At 38.3% G+C, this 19,812-nt stretch overlaps 1 protein-coding gene across 1 annotated transcript in view; it reads left to right on the top strand.

The window, feature by feature from the left end:
* The window catches only part of Cntnap3c (contactin associated protein family member 3C), a gene marked incomplete at its 3' end in the record, with an annotated part of 109,051 nt that overhangs the window by 17,474 nt on the left and 71,765 nt on the right, over positions 1-19,812 (top strand). Inside the window, exons 2-3 of the mRNA XM_046421455.2 lie at positions 4,530-4,640; positions 19,281-19,474. Coding sequence (XP_046277411.1) covers positions 4,530-4,640; positions 19,281-19,474 — 305 coding nt within the window. The remainder of the gene's footprint in view (positions 1-4,529; positions 4,641-19,280; positions 19,475-19,812) is intronic.

The following is a 19,812-nucleotide window of genomic DNA, read 5'->3' as shown; positions in this document are numbered from 1 at the left end:
AAATTCCTTCTTTGTTACATGAGCTTTCTGTAGGATATCTCTAATTCAAATCATAAGAATATATGTGTGTGTGTATGTGTGTGTGTGTGTAAATTTTAAAATTGGAAGCTGAAGTATTATTTTAGTACCTTGGTCTAAAATGGTTTTATGGTATGACAAACAACAGGTTCTTGATTAAAATAGCTTTACAATATGGTTTAAGAGTTTCTTAAATATGATTGTTGCATCATCAGAATGTCTGGTAGGATAACCCTAACAATCTGATCTGAATCAGTGTCAACTGTGAACATTTGTGATGTGTTTGGTTTGGTTTTTCTATAAAACAACATCACAACTATGTGTGTGTGTGTGTGTGTGTGTATTTTGTTGTTGTTGTTGTTAGGGATGGAACCCAAGGCCTTGCTCATGCTGAGCAAGCATTCTACCACTAACCTGTACCTCCAGCCCAATCCTTCAGCTTCTCTAAAAAACACAACCTTAAGTATGTTTCTACCTATGAAAGAATAACTAAATTTTAAAGTTGAGATAATTTTTTAGAATCATTCTCATGTTTTTTGAGTGTCTATTATACAGAGAAATAAATTTGTTTTGGCATAAATACAGTATTTTCTTTTATCTTATGTTCATTCTTATATGCTTATACTCAGCTTTTTTTTTCTCCTAGGTGATAGTTTTTCTTCACAATTGTTTATCATCTCATCACTTAAAAAATTTCTATGAATAATTCTTGTAGCTTTGAAGCATTTCAAGATTTAGTTGTTCTTAAGACATTATTTCAAATTATTGATAAGAATAATATTCAGTTAGTGAAACTGCATATTTTATAATGATGGCAGAGAAACAAAATGACGTCTGATCCTACCGACTTTTGCTCCAGGATGCTTAATATAAAACAAGAACATTTCATATTGAAAATAGCAATGAGTGGAGATCTCTGGGGGTATCTGAGACCTCATCTTGTGGGGATGTAACTTTGCTGGAAGATGCAGGAGTTCAGGAACCAGTGCACAGGTACAGAGATGCTCCTGTCCCAGGGCCTCACAGGAGGTGGGCAACTTGTTTTGACCACATGATTTCAGAGGTGACCTCAGGAATCAATTGGAACAGCTGATTCTAAGGCCTCACAGTTAGGATTATAAAGAAAATGATCATTTTTTTAAAAGTATCAAATTGTTCTTCCCAAAAAAGGACTATACTGTAAAAGTTATTACTACTACTACTACTACTTTTTAAAATGTATCATCATCATCATCATCATCATCATCGGTACTAGGGATTGAACCCAGGGGCACTTTATCACTGAGCCACATCCCTATCCCCTTTTTAAATTTTTTATTTAGAGACAGAGTTGCTAAGTTGCTGAGGCTGGCTTTGAACTCATGATCCTCCTGCCTCAGCCTGCCAAATTGCTGGGATAATAGGCATGCACTGCTGGGCTTAGCCTTTTCTTTTTTCTTTTTAATACTAAGCCTTGTATGCTTATTTTGGGAAATGAATAAATGAATGAATGTGTGGTTTGGCCCTGTGAATGCTCCCCCTCTTGTTATGAAAGAACTCCTGGAATATCTCTATCAACTCAGCTGGTGTCTGCTGGCCTCAGCAACCTGCAGGCCCAGAGAGAAACCCAATTGCATGGGGCCCTTCTGGAGGCCTCGCCATGAGGGCTCAGATTCCAGGCACAGCTTCAAAGACTAAATCACTATGTGAAAGTTGAAGTCTTTGTAGGACTTACAGACTCCTTAGGGGGAGTGTACAATACACCTGGAGGCCATACACTGAGAGAAAGAGTGGGTACCTATGAGCCAATACATAGCATAGCAGAGAGGAACAGGGGGTACCTATGGGCCAATACATAGCACAGCAGGGAGGAAGAGGGGGTACCTATGGGCCAGTACATTTATTGGCTGAGGGTGTGATCCAGACAGGTACCCCAGGGGAACTTTCACTGGTGGATTGAAGTAACCAGGCAGTAGTTCCAAGGAAGTCACACTGTGACTGAGAGGGGGTCACCTGAAGCTCCTGAGCAAGCTTTAAATGGTCCTTTTAAGGGAAGCAGCTAGAAAGTAGCCTCTGAGTGGTTATCTCTGGCCAAGAGCTAAAGCCATCAGGTTCCCTTATAATATTGAAAACTATGTTGGGGTGACATCCAATAAGCAGTTACTTCTAGTGTGAAAATTAAACTTCTGTTTAACGCTACATAAAATTATAAGCACTCACTACCTGAGGAAACTGTCCTCACAGGATCATTTGTACAGTCTTAATATGTGATGACTTGTTTCACCATAAAGAAAATAAACATCCCATCTGATTCAAATGTATGATATGTCAAGATCATTGTACTGTCATGTGTTACTAATTAAAACAAATTAAAAAAAGAAAAGAAACAACGCAAATGCTTTTCATCCTTACAGCAACCCTGTTAGTTGTGTGATCTTATTGTCTCCATTGTACAGATGTGAAAGCTGAGACTGAGGCTGAGGTATATCCCAAGATCAGACAACTAACAGGGACATGTTCCCCTCCTGTGCCCTGTGTGATCTGCTTCTAGAATCTGCTTGGTCCTCAATAAGCAAAGGATGGTGGGGGGGAGGGGCAGAAGAAACCTGAGCTGAGAGAACTGAAAGGGGAGCCATGGGCCATGACTGTCAAAGGACATCATAAAGGAAGGCCTGCTGGGGAAGGGAGCAGGCCTCTCATATTAAGCAGTTCATGGATTAATCCTTACTTGCCCCCAACCATAGTATGACTTCTACTGGAGGGACTACTTTGTATACAGTAGGAATGACTCTGGCTGGACTGCTGAACTTGTTATACTAGAGAAATTGCAATGATAACACTCCAGGTAGCAAAGCCTGCCTATAACCTTCCAGAATTCTTTGAAATGCCTATAATGCCCCATTAACATAATGCTCCAATAACATCCCAACCACTTTGGGACTTCTTAACCATTTTTTTTTTGTGCCATGAACAAATCTATTCTGCTGTTTGCTGAAGCCTATGAGTACCTTCTCTGAGTAATGCTTGTAAATGCTGAACATTTGCAACTGGCATTACAGAGAAAAGCAATTATTGAAGTGCAGTAATGAGTGTGCTAGAAATTTTAATATGATAGGAATTCTTGATTATTAATTAGCATGTAAAATAACAAAATCTGGTGGTGAGCTTAATAACTACTGATATTTTGAAGAGATGAGAGATGCAAACAGTTTCCAACCACACAGTGATTGCTATAAAAATATCTGTAATTAATGTTGGTGACAAATGAACAGGACATGTTGAACTTGTGTGGCCTGTTTGTCTACTTCCATGATTGAAGCAAATGTTTAGTTTAGTTAGAGATTAGTGAAAATAAAGGTGTAATTGTTTTCTACTAATGTTTGCAGAACCCCTAAATGGTGTCTGTTCCCTATGTTAAGAACCCTGAGCCATGTGGGGCACTCCTTCAAGTAAGTCCTATGAACAACCTCATGGGCTTTTGATTGGGCTTCTAATGAAGCTTTAGCTCAAGTTAGGGAAAATGATACCTTAAAAATATGGAGCTTTCCTGCTTGTGGTTCTTGTAGACTGCATTTATGTAGGCTTTTTTTTTCCTGTTTTTCAACACAGTGTTTATAATGATCCCCATAAACACTTGCATCATTTTGTAGGATGCATTCTTAGAAATCAGTATATTTTGTTACCATTTGATATTCTCTCTTATTTTTTCCTATTTTTTTTTGTAATATGGCTAGTGTTTAGATAGAGCATTAGTTTTTGAATATTGAACTAATAACTAAACAACCTTTTTTGGATTTATCTACCATGGAGTCACATCATTGGAAAGTGCTGATAGTTGCTTTTTCTTCTTTCCAGTTTATATGCTTTTCTTTTTAAAATTTTCTTCTGTTTACTGATAGGACTTCAGTATAATGATAACAGAAGCAGTGTTGTCTATGAGTCTTCTTCCTGATTTTAAAGGAAATTCTTCTAATATGTCCCCATTGAGTCATGTGCTGGTACCAATTTTCAGTAGTTGGCAAGAACCAACCATTAATTTTTCATGAATTTTGCAAGCCAGTTTTAAAATGTCATCATTATTTAAAATTAAATTATGTAAATGTGAAAAATAAGCCAATCATCATATTAAAATACAGGTAATCAATTATCAGAACTTACCCCTTACTGCCTTTTTTGTGGTGTCTTGCTATGACCCCTGCTCTTCAGGCTGTTTACATGCCTTCTGTGTTCATGGTGGAAATGCTATGTGGCTTGTGTATGCAAGCCTTCCCAACCCCAGGTTCAATAACTTCACACTAAGGGCTTTGAATTGGCCTTGTTGAGAATAGTTACACCATGGACAATGACAAAGGCTGAAACTAGGGGTTTTATTTTCCTTATCAGCCTGTTGTTAAATATAGGCTAATGCACTTATGACCAAGACTGGTGCAAGTTCTAGCCTCTTAAGAAAAAAAGAAAGGAGAGAGGGAAAGAAGAGGAGAAAGGACATCTTCTCCCAATGTGATAACCTGCATGTATTGTTTTTTCTGCAGACAACTGTGATGCTCCACTGGCCTCTGCCTTGCCGCGAGTATCCTTCAGTAGCTCCTCAGAGCTGTCCAGTAGCCATGGCCCTGGCTTTGCAAGTCTAAATCGGAGAGATGGTGAGTCGGCTGCTGTCTTTGCTCCTTCCTCAGAGAGAGCTTTCATCCTTAGTTATTTTCCATTCTTGTAGCTCAAAAATTAATATTTGCATTTTATCGAATTTGAAGAAATTGGATTTTTTCATGTTATTTTCTATTTGCTTTCTTTTTATTATAAATTTATAAATTATAAATAAATTATGAATCTATTTTTTGTTTTAATAGTTTTCTTCCTTATTGGTTGCCAGTAAGTGCTCATAAAGGAAATTAATCAGAAGGGAATTACTGGGGCTACTCATTATTTCCAATGATTTCTTTTTAGTTTTAGAACAGGCTATATAAAGTTACTCATCTAGTAAGCTGATGATGAAAAACTCAAATATATAAATAAGTAAATGAGCCCATGTTAGAGTCACTGGGGGAAGTCAACAGGTACCAGGGCTGCTGATGGGCAATGACCACTATCCTGGGACATCACATGGGAGAAGGCCAGGGGTAGGCTCTGCTGATAGTAGGGATTTTCTTCCTGTGCAGTGTGAAGGAAGCAGCAGGCTTGCTTTTTGGAGATGTCTTATTCTATCATAAGAATAGAATCTCCAATGTCATTGAGTAAATTACCTTTTCTGTTGCATGAAGAGTAGTTCAGAGGATTAAATCAGTGAATACAATAAAAAGTTAAGTGCTCTACAACCTTCTAAAGAGGTAGAGTGATTTTTCTGTGAGAGTGAGCTAATTAATTCAGGAAGTACAGCTTAAAATGAGCTCTGCCCTCTGTAAGTACAACCTTGTAAATCTTGGTGATGTAGACTTAGAGTTGAGTATTTGCTCCTTATAAGTAATATTTCAAGATCTGGGTTTTAAGTATAGCTTGAGTTTCTTTATCCCTTAAAAATGAAGCATGGTACTTAGTTATCAGATACATTGATAGGAAAGAGTTGATACAAGAGGAAAACCCAGAGAGTGAGGGTTGGAGACCATGCCCATGATTGTTCACTCGCATTTTTAAAAAATATAGTTTTAGTAGTATATGGACACAATACCTGTATTTATTTATCTTTATGTGGTGCTGAGGATTGAACACAGTGCTTCACATGTGCTAGGCAAGTGCTCTACCACTGAACCACAATCCCAGCCCCTCATTTTTTTTTTAACCGTGGAGAATCATTCTGTAGCCTGAACATTAGATTTCAAATATTTTCTAGCATGACAGTAAAAATATATTTTCATTGCAACCAGATTTCACCCGTTTATATTATCAAATTACCATTTTTGGCCTGGCGGTTACTCTAATATCAGGTTAGCATCTAAACTTTTCAGTGGTTTCAAGGATTATAATAACCAAATAAACACTCAATTTAATTATTTTAAAGAAGCTCAGTGGGCTTGCATGTTGTGTTTCTGATCTGCAGAGACACAAACCTGTTATGATTTAGGCTCCACTGCTGTGGATACTGTGAAGGTTATAAACATACAGAGGGATAAATCTCCAAGTTTAGGATCCAGTTAATTCCATTATATTTTATTTAAAAAGTTAACAGCTCAGAATTATGAAATGATAGTACAAAATTCATCTTATATATTCAGACTACTTTTATTGGATATTTAAATTAATTTTTTTGTTTGAGAGTAGCAATCAGCCAACGAGGTTTAGTGTTTATGGTTGCTATTCTGATTGCATGTAATGTGTTTCAATAAATATTCCTTGATATTGCTACCAGACTTCATACTCATTCCTGAAGTGTGATTTACAAAGCTCAATATATCAATATTTCCTCTGAAGGATTATCTTTGTGTGTTTTCTGTTTTTCTTGTGCATTTTATTTATTTATGTATTCATGTTGTTTTCTATTGACTTATGAAAATATGTAATAAAGTATTTCTTAGCAACACTTTTGTGACAAATAATGGAAAGGGATCTTATGAACAGTACTGAGAAGGCTGAGTAGAGAAGTCTGGGCAGGTTCAGGTGTTTCTAGGGATCACAGCAGAGAGGCAGCTCCCAAAGGGCTGAGCATCATGGCCAATCATCCTGTGGCCACACTTGAGTCAGTGATTTTTATGAGTTTCCTACTGGCAGAGCAAATTATTGTAGAGATAGTAATGGATTAGTATTATCATTCAACAAAGAATTAAATATTCTTAAGAGTTTATTTACTTTTTATTTGCTATTTTTAGTTATACATGACAATAGAATATATTTTGACATATTATACATAACATGAACTACAATTTCCCGTTCTTTTGGTTGTACCTGATGTGGAATTACAATGATTGTGTATTCATATATGAAAATAAGAAAGTTATATCTGATTCATTCTACTGTTTTTTTCCATTCCCATTCTACCCTCTTCCCTTCATTACCCTTGTTTAATCCAAAGTACTTCTATTCTTCCCTACCCTCCTCCCCCCTTATCGTGAGTTAGCATCTGCATATCAGAAAGAACATTCAGACTTTGGTTTTAGGGGATTGGCTTATTTCACTTAGCATGATAGTCTCCAGTTCCATCCATTTACTGGAAAATGCCATAATTTTATTCTTGTTTATGGCTGAGTAATATTCCATTGTGTATATATACCATTTTTTAGAGGTTAGTTTTAAAATCTCTGCTCATAGTAATTCTTCTGGAATTCCCATTTAAAGCCTGAGCATGGGTTCCAGGTATACATTTAACTGAGTGACCCTGACATAATATTCTTTAGCTTTTTATACCAAGAAACATAAACTGTTGAAAAGTTAATAACTCAAAATGCCTGCCCTAAAGTTTTTAAAATTGATAGATTTTAAGAAATAAAACTTATACCTAATTAAGAAAATTAATGTCATTGGATATGGATATAAATTTATTTAAAAAATGGATTTGATTGTTCACTTCATTGCCATCAAAATTAAACTAAAATTAAGAGTTAATATGTCTCATGTAAAAGCAGATTGCTGAAATCTGCATTCTAAATATAATATTAATTTTCACTTTTTCCTTCTCAAAAAACTCCTAAGAAACTTTGTACTCCAAATTTATCCAGAAGTTAAAAATAAATAATAAGCACCCGGAAAACTATCTCCAAAAGTAGCCACATGAGCCTTTCATTTCACATTTTGCTTGTGCAGAGTCTCTAGGGTCTCTGCGATTCCAAATGCTGCTGCCTTCCAACCTCAGTGTTACCTTCTCATCCTGTCAGTCATGGAGGCTGTAGGTGCAGGCTTGAGACCAGAGCCGTGATCTTGGTAGAGGTGGTTGAAATTAACTAGGAAGAAGCATATTGAGGTTTTCTCTTTTCTGCTCCCTGCAAATGCTTACATAAATGTTCCTTTCCAGGAAAGGACTGCTCTGCTCATAACTCAGATGCTGAAATTGTGGACTCTAAAGCTGAAAGTGGCCACCTGCATGGGAGACCCCATTGGAGACTGGAAATTGTCAACTGCTTTGATTGAAACTCAAAGTGGCAGTGAGAATGTGGTATCATTTATTGCACAACAAAAGTAGATGGAGACAAATGGAACTGACTGACTTGTTCCTTTTTCCTTTTAATTCTCAACCTTACTAGTGCTGAGCCATTGGGCATGTTTCCACAGAAATACACTGTGCTCATCTATTGATGGAGCCAGGAAAATATTTGCCTAATACTTCCAATATTGTTCATTGCTGTGCATTTTAGAAACTCTTGTTAACATTAAGATACTTATTTCTCACTTCCATACATTTAGTAGTATACCTACTATTATGGACATCAGGAAGATAAGTAAGAAAATAAAAATGATTAGATTGAGGAAAATGTTTAGATTTGTCCTGAAGATACTAAATAGCTTCTTATAATATGGGACTTGACTATTTGAGTTCTCCTGTTTCCCCAGTAGTATATGATATAAAATTAATTGGCTTTTAATCGAAGAATGTTTTAAAAAACTTAAAAGAGTAGATAATAATTAAAACTATCTGAAAGTATGTCAACTCCTGATATAAATCAGAATGTTGCTAAATATTCAATGCAAATCTTTCCCTCACATTTTTTTCACAGAACCTAGTTTTTTTATACAGAGAAGTTTTTGCCTTTCCACATCAGATGCTTAATTCTGTTTATTTGGTCTTTCTAAAAAAAATTAAATCTATGAGGGCCAAGAGATGTTCTGTTTTTAAACTACCATTGTTTTCCTGAAAAAAATTAAAAAACACACACACACACACAAAACCTTGCAGATGCACCATGGGTGTGAAGTGCTGTGGACAGGTCAAAGGTAAAATGGGTGTTTTAAATATGTCCATGTACTGGTGCACAGAGCCCTGTCTTGGAAGTACATAGCTTTATTTAGTCAGTTTCTATGCAATGCAAAATGGTAGCATGTGTGATGAAAAGCTCTGAATCAGCCCTGTAGTCATCACATGGAAGGGATGCTGCTCTGGTTCTTTCCTGCTCCTTCTCTAGCTTCAGAGCCTCTATATTCTACGCAGAGCCTAAGTTACCAGATGAGACAAATGGAATGAACCAGCCAAGTTCATCCATGTTCATCCGTGTCTTCAGTGTTGTCAAGCATCCTTCAGGAGGCAGTGTTAGGTGTGACTTTGTCTACCAACTATAAAATTACCTCCAGAATCCGGGCTCTGGTAGACTCAGTTGCCTTCTTTGGAGGGTTAATTAAATCTATGAGGGCCAAGAGATGTTCTCAGGTAGATGGTAGATGTTTTCAGGAATGCTCAGATTTCTTATTGCTGTTCCTTTTTCTTTGGAAGATGGTTTTGGGATGCACAGGACAGTCTCCTGCCCTGGTGGAACTGTATGATAGGAGGAAATGTCAGGGTATGTCAGCTCCTCATGTTGGTCCTTGACTCTTGCTGTGTGCTGAGGGAGTTTGCCTGACTTTAACCCTGAAGACTAGTTGATTTCTGTTCCTAAAGCTTGTGGCAGACTTCCTAAGTGTTCCCAGGGAGTAGTCATCATCCTATGCTGAATGTGTCCTATGTCACTTCACTTCTTGTGATGGTGTGGCCTTCCTCAGGTCTGTGAGTCTTGTTTCTGGCTGAGCAGCAAGTCAGGGCCTTGATTATGTATATTTTGCTCCTGTCAAGTTGACCTGTGTATATTCAGATTCAGCTCAATTTTTGTTTCCTTTTGATGACCTCTTGGGAATTCTGGGTCACTGTGAGGGAGTGGAAAAAGTAATGATGGGTTTTGTACTGGCAGGTTAGGCTCAGAACTGACCTATCAGTTCCACCCACAGCTCAGCTGCCACAACTAGTCACTTTGCCCCATGAAACCACAGAGGGCATGGAAGAAGGATGCTTTACATGGCTAAGAAGTGGGAAACCAGGAATTTAAAATTCTCTGACTTGGCATGGTACATCTTATGGTTTTACTACTTTACCATTGTGTGAAAGTGATATAACTGTACTTTGAATTTTGTATTTTAAGTTTTCCATGGGCCATGTGATCAAATTATAAGGGTAAACAACCATAGCCTACAGTATATAGTGGTATTTGATTGGTTAGGTGTATTCAATGCATTTTCCATTTATAATATTTTCAAATGATGGGTTAGTCAGGATGTAATGCCATGGTAAGTTGAAAAGTATCAGTATTTGGCAAAGAGTGGTAATGGCTGATGACTACCTTACCCCTACAAGGTGATATCCCTAAATTCCACATGGAAGCCAAGCAAAAGCCTGCCTATGCTTTTCACATATTCCTCTCACTTTTCTGATCCTCTGGGGCTTTGTTCCTGAGCAAGGATTGTGGATTATTGTTCCACCATGTGATAGGCAGTTCCTATTCCTGCTCAGCAGGAAGTCATCACATCCTATTTTCATCTTTTCTGAGTTGTTCTTTACTCTCCCTGGCTTCTCATGGGCTTGAATGTATAATGATCTCTTGCAAATGGCATTAACTAAAGGAATGAAAAATAAATGACCTTATTTCAAAGTTATTTCTGTGTATATAATCTGCCTGGTCCGTGTATCATGATGGCCACCATTTTGCCATGAAAGTTTTCCATTTATGTAAGAGTAAGTAGTACTTAAGGCTTACTTGGTACCTTCCCAAATGGTTTTTTGAGCCCTTCTTAGGACTAACCAAATTTTATCAAAATTTGGGTAGCAAATTCTACTCTTTTCCCTTTCAAAATAACTATTATAACTTCTTATATCATTCATGGTACACTCTGAGGTATGTTGAGTTTATTAGTGTGTACCCTTGAAGTGCACCATGATGTCTTGCTTCACTTAACGTGTTTATAAATGAACTGCCTGTTTCTATGGAGTTGTATTTTGCCTATGGCCTTACATGCTTTCCATCCATGCACACACAACTGCATAGCCTCTTCCGGGTAATGAGAGTTTGCCCCTTTTTTTCTGTTCAGGGATCCTGGTAAAAGTTCCACCATCTGAGATGGCCAAAGGGTGAGGTTGAATTAGCAACCTTTCATGAGGCAGCTGGGTTTACTAACGTATATGCATCCCAGTAAAAATCAAAGCATTTGGGATCTTGAACAACAGGTCTAATTTGCAGGATTGAAGATGCTCCAGACATGAAATATGTCAGACTGCTCTGAGTGTTAGTGGAGACCTTACTGAATGGGGACTACAAGACTGTTTCTGGGACTCCCTCATCTGTCTTCCCTATAATTCTTACAGTTGGACTCCTGTGATGTTGCCATGTTTCTTCCACAGAAGTCAAGTCAAATGAACTTTGTTGGGACATTCTATGCCACACTGATGGGATGAATATCTCTACTGGGAATGTTCCTTTGTCACGGGTATTCACCATTTGTGATGCTTGGACCTCCTCCATTTTGCATGTGTATTAGAGCACTGCATATTCCTATAAAGGGGAATCTACATGTGCCTCTTCTCTCCCAAGGCTTTCACAGCACATTTGCCAATTGCAATGAATTAACCAGTCATAACATCTTTAGGGAAAATGTTTTTTCTTCAATGGGATTTCTTTCCCAGAAGCATTTGGCTGACTGAGCAGTAACCAATGGATGGAAAATTGAGTTCTCATGGCATTATTTCTGAGGATCTCATTCTGGTATTTCCTGATGTGGTCCTACATTTATTCTAAATTTTGAAAAATGAGTTACTTACTCAGTTTCTTAAGAACAGTGATAATCCCTAGGAAGTGGGTGAGGTGCCTTGCCTCCTGCCTTTCTGGGCAAATTCCTAATTGTCATGGGGGCATCAAGGGAGATGATGTTGTTTTGACCCTCCTATGTGACAGTCTGAAATCTTATCTATTGAAGTAACTCAAGGGAACTCTGGAAGATGTATAATGATGCTTTCATTGAATCATTGGATCTCTGAACAACACCTCAAAAATGTGAAGACCCACATGATAAAATCAGAAAGCTTGGTGGCTCACCTTATCATAAATGAGATATTGTTTGTTCATTTTGTTCCTGGGCTTGCTGGACAATTCTATTTTTATTTCAAATGTGAGAAAGTAGCACTGTTGTCTTACAGTTAGTCAATGCAAAACTTCCAACCACTAAGACCTGAAAGCACCAGGTCACCACAGATCTTTGAGATGTCGATCGTGCCTCTCTGGCCTCTTTTACAACTGCTCAATAGTGCACATGAGAAAAATGGATTAACATTCAGTAGTAATAGGTTTTTGTTTATGTAGGAAGAGCTACAGAAGTGAATGTCAAATTCCAAAGAGCTCTGAAAGTTGTCCCTGGGGATGCTGCACACAAAACTTCAGGAAGCCAGTGGTGACCTCTCACAATGTGTTCCCACGATAGGCTCCTTTTGCCCACTACACAAGGTATCAGTCACTGAAATGAGTTTTGTATAGAATAAGAGTTTATCCTCAATTTGGCCAAGCATGGAGGTGGGATACCCAAGTCCCAAATCTGCCTCCTGGAGGATAGGGTTTGGGGATATTTATGGGATAAAGAAGCAGGGTATTTAAGGTGTGGGTGAACATGATTGGAGTTCAAGTAATCAGTGGATTTCACTGGTGTAATCAATCTTCATGGCCTCTCCTGGGATGCATGTTCAGAAAATGGCAGCATTAGCATGATCTGAGGGTGGAGGTTTGGCTTCCTGACATCAATAGCCCACCCATTACACAACTGCACAGGCCCCTTGGCAGAATCCTTATTTTCAACAAAAATAGCCTTCACAAGCCTGAAAAGTAAGTAACCTAGGTAGCCATTATCATTATAACTCCAATATCAGAGGTTCTAGTTCTGCAGGGCTAGTAGGAGACTTAATAGTATTTTGCTAAGCTGAGTGTCTTTCAGAATTAGTGATTTTTAAAGTTAACTAAGAAAGTAACTAAGGAGGAAGCGCAGGTTCTCAAAGTCAGAGAAACAAAAGTACGAAGGGTTGATTAGTATAAAGGAGACTGGGTCAGCTGTGTCTGCTATTGGCTACTAATTGTCAAAATCAGGATTCTTTCTTCCCTTGGAGTCTTCCAGACAAACTCTTTCAGAGGATGGTCAAATTCTTGAGAATAAGTGGGGTTGAGGGTAGGTGATGGGCCTTGATGGAGCTTTTGTTGCTTCAGAAGATACATATTTACCATCTTAAGCCCTTCTATTATTTTACTACATGCCCAGGGGGTGATTATGGCCCACCCACCAAAGGCTTGGTTTTAAATGCACTTATATTTCTTCAATATTACTGACATTTAATGAACATCTCAGATTGACCAATATAAATGAATTTTGAATTCATTTTTGAGTTGCTTAATTGCAAAGCCACTACAGAGTGCTTCTGAATTTCATAAGGAATTGTTTTACAACTAGGTGTCTGGGTGTGATTTTAAATTATAGATGCACTTTTTGGAAAACTGCACACCAGGTAGACTTCTGGAAAATTTTAGGAAGCACAGGAGAAGGGAGTCAGAGCACACATAGATGGGTCTAGAGGCAGGATTCTGCATTTTTTATACCCTCATAGCCAGAAAGCCTGCATGTAGATAACTGGAATTATTTCCAAGGAATTAAAGCTAAGACAAATGCTTTATTAGATCCCCCTCAGCAAAGTAGGCAGGGTCATGTGCAAAATCTCAGGGTGTAAAGCCCAGAGATCTCTGAGGTGGTGAACAGGGAGCATGTACAGTGCTGCCTGTGTCTTCCCTGGGAACACTGCCTGCTTTCCTTACCTTCTCCCAATTCACCCTAGTCATCTAGAATGTCTAATGAGACACCTGTGAATTCAGATGCAGTTAAGTGAGGAAAGAAACAGAGCTGGTTCTTATGCCATTAGAAACAATGTTAACAGTGACCTGGGGGGAAACTTACCTTGGCAACAATTCCAATTTAGCATTTATTTGCTTGACCTCTGAATGACCTGAACATCCTTGGATCTTTCAGGTCACATTAGCCACTTGACATTTCTTTGCTCTGGTGCTTGTTAAAATTTGAGGAAGACATGCACCGATTTTCACCTTTCACCTTTAAGTATTCCTCTGTGCACAAAGCTGACATTCTGACACTCATTAGGACAGTGTATACTCAGGATCCACCAGAGCAGTGGTCAGTGTTATCACTATCTGTGGTCCGAGTAATGAAGGCAGGGAGGGTCCTAGGCTTGTTACATGCTTGTGCTAGTTTTGTTTTCTTCATTTTCTCATCTTCTTCTCCAATTATTCAGCATTTTTGAGTCATTTCCTGAGTACTTGCTAGTAAAAGTGGCAGGTGACTGATGATTTAAGTCATGAAGAGGCTGCAGACGCAGCACTTGGTGTGACCTCTTGCTGTAATTGCTGTGAGGGCAGCAATACCTGCCACAGGCAGCCTGATTGACTTCCAATGTGTGGAGGGGAATTACCAGGCACTTCACACATCTTCTTATTGGATCTTCATCCCAATCCTAAAAAACAAAAACAAAACAAACAAACAAAAAACTTATCCCACTTTTCTTATAGGGGAATGGATGTTTTTGTGGCTGGTGGCTTCCCAGATGTTAGGACCTTGCTGTGTACAACTGGGAATATTATTCTTGAGAATAACTGGGGTTAAGGGTAGGTGATGGGCCTTGATGGAGCTTTTGGTGCTTCAGAATATGTTTTTTATTTGTATAAATAGTGAGGTTTTTGTTGTTGCTGCTTTTTTAAGAATTTTATTTATTTAGCCAAGTTTTCTGTGAAGGGGCTGAGGCTGGAGAGGAGGGGCCAGTGGACAAGCGGTCTATGCTGTCAGCAGTGGGAGAGCTGTGGCAAGGGGCACCTTTCTTGTGGGTTCAGGATTAGTCACTATGAAATGGTAATTGAGAACTGCTGGGCTTCATTTCAGGGGCTATGGGTTCCTTTGTGTTCTTTACCAAAGATTTGCTGTGTTTGATAATGCAGGCTGATCAGTTTTAAGAACTATTGGTGTTATATCCCTAGTTCTCTCTTTTTTTTTTTTTTTTTTTAAATTTTGAGACAGGGTCTTGCTAAGTTGCTGAGGTTGGCCTTGAACCTGTGATCCTCCTACCTCAGCCTTCCCTACCCCTAAACAATCTATCCATGTTAGTTAGTAGGGGGCTGCCCTCAAGTCCAGCCCTTCTAATTAGTGTCTTGGTTTGTTTTATTGTTGGGCAGGGGTGGTCTCACATACTGTCTCAAGCTCCCTAGTATTCCCAAAGTTAGAGTTTGTATATTCCCCATTCTTTCTCTTCAACACTTCATTAAATTTTAGAAAAAGCACCATCCACCCCAGTACTGTGGACAGTGAGCATATGTAGAGGACCATCAGCGCAGTGTCATGGCCTGCAGGAATCTGGGGTTTATCTGTGAGTATATTCCTGCTGACATGATTGCCTTATGGCAGGGGGCATTCTGAAGTTTCATTACTTTATCTGGGAACCCAGGTGATCAAGTAGCTTCATTTGTATATTAGCAGCACCTCCTCCCCAAGGTTAAAGGATATGAAATGTTCAAGGTCGATCCAGTGCAGATGTTGAAAGCTGGCCTGCAGGGATGGGGCTGCTCTTGAGGGAGAGGCTGGACCCAGGGTTACATGTGGGAAACATGCTGATATTTTTCATTTGGCTGTGCTTCTCTACATGAGTTCCCATATTAATTATGTTTCCTGGTTTCCAGAGGGAATGAAAAGGTCAAAAAGATGGTGACATGAAAAAAAAAAAGAATTGTATCATTAATATGTTCTTGAGAACTTTAATACTGTTGTAGGGACAGATGAGGCAAGGCACCAAAGATAGCAGGAAACAGTTTTATTTGGCTGCAGCCAGGTTCAGAGGGTACAGTTTTCGCTATAATCAATTAATCCCCTGAACCCTGAGGTCAGGTACTTTCAGAACTTTATACCCAGCATGGAAGTGGAGGGGCTCAGAAGTTCACAGACTGCAGAAGTTCACATAAAGCAGCTTTTTCTGGGCTGGGGTTGTGGCTCAGTGGTAGAGCGCTTGCCTCGCATGTACGAACCACTGGGTTTGACTAACAGCACTGCATATAATTACATGAATAAAATAAAGGTCCATCAACCTTTATTTTAAAAAAAAGAAAAAGCAGATTTTTCCTTCACTGTTTTGGGCAAGTTAACCCTTCAAGGACAACACCGGAGAAGGGGAGAGCTCTCTGCCCCCCTCCACCCACCCCTGTTACCATGGAGGCCAACTGGTAATTTCTCTTATCTTAGAAATGTAGACATCTCTGTAAAGCTCCAGCTCAAGGCCGGAAGCTGTGTTAAAGAATTTGTCTTTTTTTTTTTTTTTAATCTCATTTTGCATTTGCAAACACACTTTTCAAACTACTATACTGGATAAATATTTGTGAGAAACTAGGAAAAGGGGTGTTCAGCCCCTGGAGTGCTGATCTCTTCCAGGCCAGTGGCCAAGTAAAAAAGAGGAATAGGAAAATAGGAAGTTTACCTATATTGAACTCTTTTGTAGAGACTCTTTTGCTGATAGTTCTAAAATCAATTATGGTGAAGATTCCTGGAGAAGTTTAGTTAAGATTTTCTGTGGAGAAGGGGGTGCCACTACAATACTAACTAGTAGGAGCTAGAACACAGGAAAGTTAATAGTTTTTCAGTGGTTTAAGTGAGTCATCTAAAATATCAAATATAGAAATTTTTAACATAAAAGAATCAACAATACTTAATTTCTGACATTTTAAAAACTAGCTACAAAATCAGGAGCTGTTGCAGCAGGAATGTTAGTCAGGATTGTCAGTTAAGTCTCAAAAGTCTCAGAGCAAAAATTATATCAGAAAGTCCAACAGACTGTGGGACTAGGCAGGAAGGCACTGAGTGATAACCTACCTTCTCATGAAAAGCAAAGGCTGAGAATATGTCACAGGCTGGAGGCCTCTAAGGAGACAGGATGATGGCATTTAATGTAGGATCCTGGAGTAGATCCTGGAATAGAAAAAAGGATTGAGTGGAAAACTCAAGCAATCAAAATAATTTGAGGCCTTGTTAATAACACCGTTCTACTGAACTCCTAAAAGTGATTATCCCATCATGAGACTGTTGCTGAGAGCAGATTTTAAGTCTTCTTACCACAAAAGAGTTAGTATTGTTGTAAAATGTTAATTATATGTGTTAACTATATATATATGTTATATGATTAGCTATATATATATATTAATTACATGGTGTAGCCACTCTACCATGTGTGAATATGCCAAAATGTGTGGTACACCATAACTATATGCAATTTTTATTTGTCACTAAAAGAATAATAATATTGTTCCAATGTTAGTACCTTAGTTTTGATTAAAGAGTCCCGGGGAAACTAGTTAAAAAAGATACGGAAATTGCCTATACAATCTTTGTATTTTTTCTGTAAATTGAAATTATTTCAAAATAAAATATAGAAAATGCACTACAGGACAGCCATAATCATAGCTGCTTTGAATTCCAGATCAAAGAAAAAGACTGTGGTTAGGAAAATTTTGAATATTTGAACAAAAGAGGAAATCCTAGAAGGAACCTGGGTTTAACGATTAGTAAGCTTTATATTTTCCTGGAGGAATATGAATGTAGAGCTGTGTATGGAGGACACAGCCAAGAGGCAGGGGTCTGAATGTTCCCACCTGTACCTCCAGGAGTCCTGATGCAGGTATCAGATCATCCCAACTCCTGCCTCCTAAGCAAATCTAGTGTATAATGAGCTGACACATCTAAAAAAAAAAAATTAACAATGTATGCAGTTAAAAACTGTCAGACAATACTATTAGAGCCTTGACTTAGGAATGAGTATTGGGAGAAAGTTAGGAAAAAAAAAGCATTTTTTTTTCCCCATTAGGGATCATTGACAAGATATTGCCATTTTCTAGATATTATTATAAAGATAATGATTTTAAAGCTTATTTCCAAATTTTCTTAATTACATATTAATTTGAAAATCAGAAAACCCAATAAGAAAAATATAAATCTAAGTACATGGGTTCCTCAACTATAGATCTATAGATTCAAGCAACCTCCAATCAAAAAAAAATAATTCTGAATATGACACATTTTTTTTCTTGTCATTTCCTCACAATGATACTGTATCATAGCTGTGTATATAGCATTGTATTATATTAGGTATTGCAGGGAATATAGAGATGATTTAAAGGATATAGAGGGCTTAAAGGACATAGAAGGTAGTTTGTATGCAAATACTACATCATTTTATATAATGTACTTGGAATTTGGTATCCAAGGGGGTCCTGGACCAAGTCCTTGGTGATGATTATGTACAGTTGTGCACACCTCATATTTATGTTAAACTGCAAGAACAAAATACATCAATAGTATATCCTCAGGCACCCCTAATTTTCTATTTTGATAGGCATTAGACACAACAAAGCACAATCATTTCTTTTCTGCTCTGTTGTCTTGAATGACTGGGAAATTCTTTGTCCTTCCAGACAGTAAAGGTATCACTTGCTATGTGGGGCTCTCTCTAACCTTCCCGACTCGCCCCTCAGAACTCTTCTGCATAGAATTCTCCTCCAATTCTGCATCATCCACCCTCCACTGCACTTTATTTCAAATTGTTCTTGAGATATCTATTTGTTCTATGAATCTGCAAGCACCTGAGTGCTTCACGCCATAACCATCTTACTATCCCAGCCTTCAGCACTGCTTCCTGGTACTGGGGATCCAGGATTAAGGTTTTCTAGTTGTACTATAGTATGGATATTTTTCTTCATGCCCAGTAAAGGGGAAATCATGCATAAAGGCCAGTAAAGGCAAGAGTTCCAGGGAACCTTGATGTGCTGTCCAAATCTGTGTTGAGTTGATTCTTTCAGTTTCTCCCCATATTAGCAATGAACTAGTGAACACTTGAGAGCCAGAGTTTAAGAACTACAGATCACCCTTCCTGTGTTCTTTATTGTGTGTATAACTATGAGGTAGTATATATTCTATAGTTTGAAATAATGATTTTTATGTTTAATTGATGTTTAATTTAAACATTCTTAATAAACTTTTTAAAATTTTTATTTGAAGTACAAAGAGCCAGTGTGCTTTCTTTCACTGGGTTGATGTGCTGGGATAATCCATTCGAGGAAGTTCACTTAGTCCAACTTAATGAAGCCTAAATTCCTTGTGTTCAGTATGTGGTGCCACATATTGAAGCTATTATTTCCAGATCAGAGTGAGAACCCTGGTTGAATTTTACTAATGCCTCCACTAGAGCTGCTAGGGACTCATCTTGCTTTCAGGGGTGCAATGAGGCAAAATGCTGGATTTTAAATATACATTTTTCTTATTTCCATTTCCACGAAAAGGAGCTGGTGGCTGGACTCCACTTGTGTCAAATAAATACCAGTGGCTGCAGATTGACCTTGGAGAGAGAATGAAGGTCACGGCAGTGGCCACCCAGGGAGGATATGGGAGCTCCGACTGGGTGACCAGCTACCTTCTGATGTTCAGTGACAGCGGGAGGAACTGGAAACAGTATCGACGAGAAGAAAGCTTCTGGGTATGTTCCTCTGTTCGGAAATATGGTCTGTCAGAGTATAAATTTTGCCAGTTGCTATGGGTTGGTGCAATCTATCATACCAACTACAGAAATAGAGCCTCCAAAAGCATTTGAACAAGCTTTCAAGTGCATGAAAGACACAGTGGCTTTAAAAAACACATTGCCCATGTTTAATTAATGAAATAAGTAAAAGGAGAACAGGTTTGTAATCCAGCTAAATACTGAGAATGTCATCTCATTATTCCTTTAAGTCATGTAAAGTCTAAGAATCCAGAAGTCACATACAATCCATTTTTATTCTTGTTCAGTTACACAGGAATTTACATTGTCTTAGCATC

The sequence above is a fragment of the Marmota monax genome, unplaced genomic scaffold, assembly GCF_021218885.2.
Source record: "Marmota monax isolate L192 unplaced genomic scaffold, Marmota_monax_Labrador192_F-V1.1 WCK01_AAM20220418_F8-fsc00293, whole genome shotgun sequence".
NCBI classification, from domain to species: Eukaryota; Metazoa; Chordata; class Mammalia; order Rodentia; family Sciuridae; genus Marmota; species Marmota monax.
This window is presented reverse-complemented; position numbering and strand designations above follow the sequence as displayed.